General features: G+C 37.9%; 1 protein-coding gene across 2 annotated transcripts; it reads right to left on the reverse strand.

Moving 5' to 3' along the window:
* Nucleotides 1-3,250: 3,250 nt before the first annotated feature.
* On the reverse strand, nucleotides 3,251-9,364 carry CSN6 (COP9 signalosome subunit 6). 2 transcript variants are annotated; one of them, XM_022789565.2, is made up of 6 exons: nucleotides 9,122-9,364; nucleotides 8,674-8,992; nucleotides 7,454-7,597; nucleotides 5,717-5,914; nucleotides 4,175-4,351; nucleotides 3,251-3,821 (listed from the first exon to the last, which is right to left on the reverse strand). In XM_022789565.2, exons 2-6 carry the CDS (start codon nucleotides 8,884-8,886, stop codon nucleotides 3,546-3,548), a joined length of 1,008 nt encoding a protein of 335 aa, XP_022645300.1. In that variant the 5' UTR covers nucleotides 8,887-8,992; nucleotides 9,122-9,364; the 3' UTR covers nucleotides 3,251-3,545. The 2 variants fall into 2 exon arrangements, with proteins under 2 accessions (XP_022645300.1, XP_086835374.1); XM_086979248.1 differs by having other exon boundaries at nucleotides 8,674-9,006.
* Between the last annotated feature and the right edge of the window lie 8 nt (nucleotides 9,365-9,372).

Below are 9,372 nucleotides of genomic sequence, written 5' to 3' on the forward strand. Positions count from 1 at the left end.
TAACAAAGAACAGTCAAACAATCTATATGAGTAAGAAACGTATGGATAGAATTCTAAATGAAGACTTATCGTTATGTTAAAATAAATAATTTAGCACTGCTACAGCTACAACCAGCGCTGATACGGCATAAGCAGACGGATACAATCAATAGCTATAAAACCTTTAGATTAAGCTTAGCTAATTAATATGCCTCAGCTTGAAAACTCAATCTTGCGTACAGTAGTGTATTAGTCCAACTCAGGTTTGAAATGTTTGCCTATTTACAAACGATAGAGCTAAAACATGGCTCGAATTCGCTTATCAAGCCGATATTTTTAGAGCATCTGAGGTAATTATTGCGGATGAGGTGCTAGAAAGAATACAATTTTTAGCGGACTGTCAGAATAATGTTACGTATTTCGACACACTACTCACTACTGCAAAGTCAGTACTACTAACTTAAGCTCGGAAGCAGAAGAGAAGCGCATCGGCTCTTGATAAATTTTCTTTAGTTTCTAAGCGAAAAATTCTAATGAGTTGTTTTTACATTGTTTCATTGGAACTAAATAAACACGAAGTTCTGCAGAGACTGAAACAGATGACCCTCTGCTCTAGGCTATACAGCGGATGCGTAGAAAATGTCCATCCCAATTTACTCATTTTTACCTAATACCTATAATGTCTGCGGTCTGGCATAAACATGGTGCAGAATGACGCTTTACTATTTACTAGTTCCGGTCGACTTTTTCAATAGCTTGTTTTAATCTTGTCAATTGTTGACAGTAGCAGTCTGAGTCAATCATTTTGCCAAGCGGCAGCAACCCTTATTGCACGATTCCTTTCTAATCGTACCAAACACTTTTTTGGGCGTCAGTGTAGGCTTTGTCACAGATTATAGAGGTAATTTTGTCAAACTTTTTATTTGCATAGTATTGTCGTATATGGTCCACCTTGTTTCACTTGTAATGAATCGTTTTAACAATAGCTCGGTTTTCCTGTCGTTTCTGTAGAGTTTCACAGGTCGAAATGATTAAGTGGATTCTCTCGCATGAATTTATCTGGCACTTAAAAGATGAGCTGCGTAGCTAGCTTTTTCAGACGAGTTAAAACTGTACGGTGGTTCATTTCTAGTTTGGTGATATCACGGCTACTTTCTTTATCGCTTAGTTTTTCTAAATATTTCATTAACTTTTTCTGTAATTGTTCGACTACTGTCAGAAGCATCCTTCACGTTAAAATTTTTGGAACGAACGCAAAAATGCCATCTTTAAATTTTTTTCGTTTTTCCACTAACGCATTTTGACCATAAAAAACAGACATTTTTATGAGCTTGGGCACAATTTGCGCTAACAAAATTGTAACATAGCATTTCTTTTTAGAAATCCCATTATTCATTTTCAAGGTCCTGTACTTTGAGTTTGATGAATAAAGGCATCTCAACACTAGACACATATAACCCTACGAAGATATCGGCTTTCAAATTACACTGCCAACCCAACGCGACCTATACTACCTGAGATATGTAGCTTCGAAGATATCCAGCTAGAAAAACGGCCAATAGTTTTTCGACAACCCAATAAATTAGGCTGTTATAAGCGAATCCAGCGGACTTTGAATAAATTAAATACATTTAATAGTAATTGATCTAGAATGATGATTATTTAGTATGTGTTAAATTTTTTCTACCGTATTTTTTTATCCCAGTGCTCTAGACAGCCATATACTCATCATTTGCATCCTCTTATGTTATTTCTTTACCGATAGCTTTTTGAGCGAATAGACAGTGAAATATATTTATGAGCTAATGCTTTTTAGGTTATGGAAAGTCCCGTAACCACATAAACTTATAGCACAAAAATAACCGGGGTGAGTCTATCATTAGACACTCTTCTGCTCGGTCCTGGCTATCAAGTCTGGTAACCAGACCGCATGCTTTCGATTGCCACGCTAAGGGTCCGTGTATCTCTTGAGGACCTGAAGATAAGGCATAGAGGACTCATTTTTACTGAATATCCGCATTTTCTGTATTTGGATTATAAACCTGTAATACGCAACATCTGAGATGCCATGGCCAATAGAGCCCTTCCAAGCGTTGCCCTAGGAAAAGCCTCCCCAAATGCGGTAATCTTGTACTTCGGGTCCCTGCATCTGGTCGCCTGCTCGCTGGTCTTCAATACTCCAGCCTCCGTTTTTGAAATGTTCGCGTTATTCACGTACTGTGCTTTCGCTTGAGGCTTCCTGATCTAATATATTTGATAACTTTTTGCAGCGCCGTAGCCTTCAAGGAAAAAAACTTGACCACTGGGCGTTGATTTTCGAAAAGATTTCTTTTACCCTTGTTATCTTTGGATGAACTCAACCGGTGTTCATTCAAGTTCCTAGAAGACTGGAGTATTTACAACCAAAGTATCTGCTAGCAACGCGTACGTCAAAAGCTATTCAATATCAGAGTCTACCCGTAACAGCACAATATGTATATATTTTCTATTTTCTTTTAAATGTAATCTGCAGCATTATAATTAATTAGACATCTTTGAGTATGCATTTTTCTACTAAATGCTTCGAATTGTAACGCGCAGATTTTGGATACAAGGAGCTGTCATCTTAAACAGATTTACAATGATATTTTGTTTTCCCTGGTTACGGATTTTTACTTATCCTGTCAGAACAGTAGTTAATTTAATAGTTGGGTTAATTAAAATTGATAAAGCAAAGCAAAGTAAGTAAATATACCAAATGAATAATATGCATGCCTATATTAGCAACTACAACTTAATTTTCTTTTAACAAATCTACAACAGATACGTACATCCACGATTACTAGGCTATAACAACCTGTAATCTGACCTACTACCGTTGTAGTAAAGCTGTTCTACTGGACTAATGATGGACACGAATAACAAGATGACAAGATACAAAACGCTACAATGTAAGTTGTTTGCTTAGGTTCTAATCGCTATGTGCGCTTCCAACTAATCTGTTCGTTTTCCTCTTCTTTAAACAAATTCGCTTTTGTACACCGATTTAATTAGAGAAATAATTTAGGTCGATTCATACATGGGAAACTTGAAATTAACTTCGAAATAAAATCTCTGATAAGGCTTTGAGAGCGAGAAAGGTTCTTAAAAGAATGACAAAAGTAACTGCAAATTACAGGTGTTCAGGCAGTTTTTGTTTGTACGAGATTATCTTACTATGTACCTTGACATATATAGTGACAATAAACGTCAAGTATTACTAGATACCTAAGAAACCACATGTTATTCCATGTAAAATTAATATAATGTTATCGTTTATTTATCAACATTGGCCTCGCTCGTAGAAATAATGGAAAAAAAATTATCTTGGTTCCATGCTGCATGAAGTAATAATCGCTCTAATAGTCGCGCGACGAATATTGTACAGCATATCTATAACGGGACCGCCTACATCACATAAAGCTATTATAATATATAAATATAACATTTCTCCCTTAACTTGCATGCCCCTTTCTTCACAATTCTTCACCTCGACTCACTCAATTTTCTTTAGCATTATTCTTCAGTCGTGCCCTTCATCCCCTCGTTTAGAAGTACATTCTTTTGCTACGTCTACTTCCACTTTGCCGTTCATACAGTACGTTGAATCTATTCAGGTAAACATTAATTGTGTCGCAGCATTTTGTTAGCGTTCCAAGGAACGTCTGAAGCGCGACATCGTTACATTGGTTGAAATACTCTTCCCGGAAGTGCGGGCTTTCAACAACCGGTAACTGCCGACAAAGATTGAAGACTTCGCGGAGGATCACCCAATTAGGCACCAGTTCCCTTCGCTCTACTGCTTTGACGTACGCCTGAATTATCTGCAAGACAAAGAGAATGCAATTACAGGGCGAATTAGATATTTTGAGTTTGACCAACGCTTCAGCTACAAACGTGAACGTTTGCCACTAGTGCCGAACAGGAGCGCCCAGAAATGATTATTTTGCCATTGAGCTACCGAGATACGAAAATTTTGGAGGAAAAATAGTTTGGTCTAGCCTTTTTAATCCTTGTTTATGTTTTCGCACTCTTTCATTACTTCTTTCACGACTGTCACTTATGCACAAATCAAATCCATCACGACTTGCTTTTCTCGCGCGCCCCAGCAAACTGCCATTTTCATAACAGCACGTAAGTTACATTGCGAATGAATGACAACGAGCATTAAACTAACCTTTACACGTTCGTAGAGCATCTTTATAGCACTGTGTTGTGTCCGAAGATGTTGTGAGGCCAGCGAACCCTCACCACTCTCCGCTATCGATACCCGGGCCATATTATCTAGCCCAATTCGTTCCGCCTCTTCCGTAACGAGTGAGCATGGAAGTGGTACAAATAACATAGTTGGCTCCTAAAAAACAAAGCAAATGTAACACTCATACTCCAAGTTATCTTTCGAGTCAAGCATGCGATGAAACCTAATTTCCATTGTTTTTATGTTAGTGAACGCTAATATCGAAATGTACCTGCGCGTGAGACCATCTGGCCTCTGAGAGTTGTCGCTGAAATAACTGAACCACATAGTTTCATGCGATGTAAGGCTGCAATTACGTTCGAAGAAATGTAAACAGTTTTTTGATGAACATTATTTCGTCTATATGCTGTCTCAGTGGCAGAAAGACATCTAAGAGATAACGATTGCTAGACCACTATTTCTCATCAGTCACATCTATCGACCTCATAGGCCTTATATACAATTCAATACGTAGTAACCTATTCACTGTTTTGTTTTATCTCCCCCAGTATATCTCCAAATTACCATATCTGTGTTACGCCCTCAATGAAAAAGAAACCCTAATATTTTTCATTAAAGCCGCACGAATGCAATGTGAATAGTAATTATTGAAGGCGTCGTCATAATAGAGACGCAAATTGTAAGATATTACACGCATGGAAAACAACAGTAAAAATTGTAATGGGCTACCCTTTTCTGTGCGAGATATAATCCTTTCTTAAAACAGCGGACAGCATGTCTACAACCGGTTTTGAGCCAGTGAGGGAAGCTTAGCGGTCGCCAGCTTCCCAGGAAGTAACTAATTAAATGAAAAGAAACATGCGTTTAACTATTGTGATGAGTGCTCTTGAATAAACGTTTTTGTATAAAATAACAACCGTACATAGAGAAACATTGTCTGGCAAAGATATGTATGAATGTTATGTATTTTGTCACCTCTATTTTACCTACCTAGCCTGATACCAGTCTGTCATAGTCTGTTATTATAGTCTAATTTTTTACTCACCAATCGCTGGTTTACATGCAACGTACACTTGGGATGTTTTAGGTCTTAACAAAAACAAATCGCTAAGCTGTTGTGATTTAGATGATATTTCAAAGTACCAACAACGGAGGATTATGAAGTCGATAACTAATAATTATGATGTGATTTTGTATAGATTTATAATACTAACTGAAATTTTATAGTAGCAGGAGTGTTGAGAGCTACTTGGCATGGTGGAGACCAACTTAATTTTTAAAAATTAAAGGTGGTTGAAGTGACATGTAATGAGACTTATGTCCAGCAAACGTGACCGTACTATGCCGATTTTGTGACTTAGTTTATGCTCATTACCATGGAAAATTATAGGTGATTCAAATAAAGCCTTAAATCAAAAGTTGTGCCTTCGCAAGGGTTGACCATACAGCGCGTATTGCCGCTGTTAAAGTGCTATTGCATTCATCTCTACACTGATATATTTACGTACTGTTACTTCTCACCTGGTTAACCATATCAATTACAGACTCAAACATCGAAACAGGTAGTTGGCCGGAACGACGTGTTGCCAGCAAAGGATCAAGTTTTAGTAAAACGGATCCATCGTTAAATTCACATAGTTGCCGATGAACGCGAACATCTGCGGGTGTTGGCTCCCCGCCCGTTGTATACCAGCCCAAAAGTTCTAGATCCTGAAATACCTGCTCAGACGAAAACATTGAAGAAACACTCGTTATTTTTTACTCCAGCAGCGTAGCCTATTCACAAACGCCTGAAGTTAACAATCGCGGCCGTTTGATCTCCCATATATGCTTTCTAAAGACTCTAGCCATGAGACAGCCGTAGGTATATTTTGTTTTTGTCCTACATTAGTTTTTCAATAGTTCATAGGCAACAGTAGCATCTGCATCGCTACCAAAACTATTACTTGCGACTAATATTTGATAAATTTTGTCTACTTATCCTTGTTTGTTCCGCGTACGTCTGCAATGTTCTAGCATGGATGCTATGGCCGAGAAATAAGGCAATACTAATTTTCACATAGTAAAAACCTACCAGCTATTTCCAAAACTATCCTTTCTTACCAGTGGCTTCTTACCTCGCCTCTATTTCCTAGTTGATCAATCACTTCATCAAAATCTGTTCTTGTTTCAGTTCTTGTCATTATGCTCTGTCGGCCTAACCTTTGCGACATCGGCATAGGTCACATTTTTCTTTTCGGATTTTCCAGTTACTACGGCTAGGTCTAGGGAAATCAGTTTCTTATAGTTTGGAGCTTATTCTATGATTGCCTCAATATCTCAAATTTCTAAGATTTCAATTATCAAATATTTTATTTGTATATCAGTGGATAAACCTCTATTCCCGATTTTACCCTTCCTTCTTTTCTTCCTTCTTTTTACGTCTTTAAGTGCCCCTTAAATTTATTGACTATTCAACTAGTGCGCCCTATTTTTTAACTTTTTGTGATTGTCATCTTGATCATCATGTTAAACCAGAGAATATTAGATATTTCCAGTACAAATGCATCGATTCCACTTGCGCTTTGTAGCAACGTGGGTTGACAAAGTATGTTTTAAATTAATCTAAAATAAATAGGGCCACATACTGCGAGGTATTCGATATACTAGCAGATGTGATATCATTGAAGTAGTCATTGTAAAAGTAAAAAATTGTCTTGATAGTTTACTAATACATACGGATAACATGCAATGAAAATTTATGGAAACTGAGTCATATTTTGCCTACCTTTTGTATAACGGCAAATCTCACCAATGAGGGCTTAGTTTGTAGATTAATGCCGAGGCATGAGTAGGTGTCACGGATATTCCCTTTTTTTTTTAAACTTAATCTGATATTTATATCTAATAACTACTGGAAATATATGAATTTATCGAAATATAGTCACACATTTTATTAGGATGAATAATATGTTCAGCCGTTCTTTACTAAATAGAAAACAGCACATTTTTTTCCTGGAGCGGTAAGCTATTACGGTATATATATATAAATTATAACTTTGAGGAGCTCCTTCGAGTCGAAATTACACTCACAACACAATACGGTTACAACACGCTGATAGAGCAGAAGTATTTTCGATATATCAGAGTTAAACAACTAGTTAGAGAAAGTGGGGGAAAAAGTTTTTATAAAAAACGCAGGGACATATTATTCAGCATAATACACATACATAGTCAATCACAGTGTCATAAATGGGTACACCTTAAGTATAGACTGACCTGCTTAAACTGTTTTTGTTGATTTTCGAGAAATTCAGGTTTAATAGTGACCATACCATCGCTGTCTTTTTCGCATACAAGTTCAAACGAGTTTGACACTTCGAGTGCTCTACCTTCCTGCTTGCCTAGCAGAGCTCCAACAACCTAGAATAGAGACAAATGGCGTTGTCAAATAAACAAGTGATTCACAACAAACTACCAGAAATCAGTAACATGAATGACACATGCAGATTTATAAGAGAACTTTGACGCATCAATCATAGCCCAAAATACGAAGAGAATAGTTTAGTAAATTGCATATATATATATATATATATATATATATATATATATATATATAGATTGGGCTTACTATGTTGTATTTCGAAAGCAGTATGTAAATCATATAGGTGTTTCATTAATTCTTTTACATGTGTTAGAAGACTTATTCTTGACGGCCACGTTTTTCAATATAACCTCCATTCACCACGATTCGGAGCCTGACCCACTTATATGGCTCTTCGATCTTTTCCTTAATCTGCGAAGACTTAATGGCAATTGTGAGCCAAATGATATTAGTGGATATAAGTGTAGCAAAAGTACGCTACATGCAAATAATTTTAACGTAATTATATTTTGGGCTGATAGTAGGCTAAAACTCCCAAAAATTTCACGGCACAGCAAATTTGCACCAAAAAGTTTTTAAAAAGACTTCCATAACTATAGTAGTTTAGAAAGACAACTTAATTGATAATTCATATTTCGTTCTCCAAAACCGTTGGTAGTTTCTATCTCGAAAATACAAGAACATCGGCTTCGGGCGAAAAAGCAAGTTCTTAATCTTGGAGAATTCGTTGTATTGTATAACAGTTAATTTTCGCTCCAATTGCAAAAATGACGTACTATTTTCCACCAAAATAAGTGTTTTGATTTAGAAGGAGCATTCTTTTATCTAATACGAAGAATGGCGGATAAGTGCATGCTCGTCATAACAAATATTTCGCCAACACCTATGCCAACTTAGCTTCCGCACCCTGTATACATGTGCAGTTTACTACAATATGCCGTAGTAGTCTTCGACAGTGGACAATTATATATACATATGCAAAAATTTTGTGACCTCTAACCTCGTCTCAGATTCCTCACTCTCCTGCAATTGAACATTTTTCATTTACTGGAAAACTGGATGATAGATGCTGCCATGAGTTTTGATACCTGTTCACCATTTTGTGATAACTAACCTGTTCAGCTCTTCCTCCATTTTGCGCTCGGATCCGAGTCCAATGTTCAGCAACATTCATAATAACCAAAGGATGCAGCTGTACGTTGACGCTGGGCTGAACCGCAGCTCCTGCCATGACGCTGGCGGCTTCACCGGCATCACTACTGGCGGCAGAGGCAGCAGTTCTATCACCCCCAGCAGCAACTTGGTTGGGCGCCTCTTCCACTTCCATAGCGGGCACTCAAAGCTTACTCCAACCTTGCTGACTTCACGCGATGCCGTAGGTTGTGACGGACCCGTACTGAACTTTAGCACCGAACTTTCAGTTACGTGGACACCTGCGGAAAGTACGCTAGACAAAGTTTATTCAACATTTCTACTGGCGTTTGCTATTGTTCACACACATTATATACCATTCGGCCTGTTTCTATTCACGGATGTCTTGCTACAGCTGACATTTTGCTTACCTCGGCTGAGATCGTTATTAAGCACAACCTCCAAAGAAATGTCCCGCACGCGCGGCCTGCATACTCGACACAACTGACACACGCTGTTATTGTGAGACTGAACGTGGGAGCTGAGAGAAAGCAGGGGACCGAAAACACAGCCGGTCCGAGAATGGATGCATTACACATATCCGAAGAGACACCATCCGAGCAAATTATTCCTCGTCTTAGGCGCTGCAGCTGTGCTTTGCGCACGCATACAGAGCTTGTTA

Source organism: Varroa destructor, unplaced genomic scaffold (assembly GCF_002443255.2).
Source record: "Varroa destructor unplaced genomic scaffold, Vdes_3.0 BEIS01000002.1, whole genome shotgun sequence".
NCBI lineage: Eukaryota > Metazoa > Arthropoda > Arachnida > Mesostigmata > Varroidae > Varroa > Varroa destructor.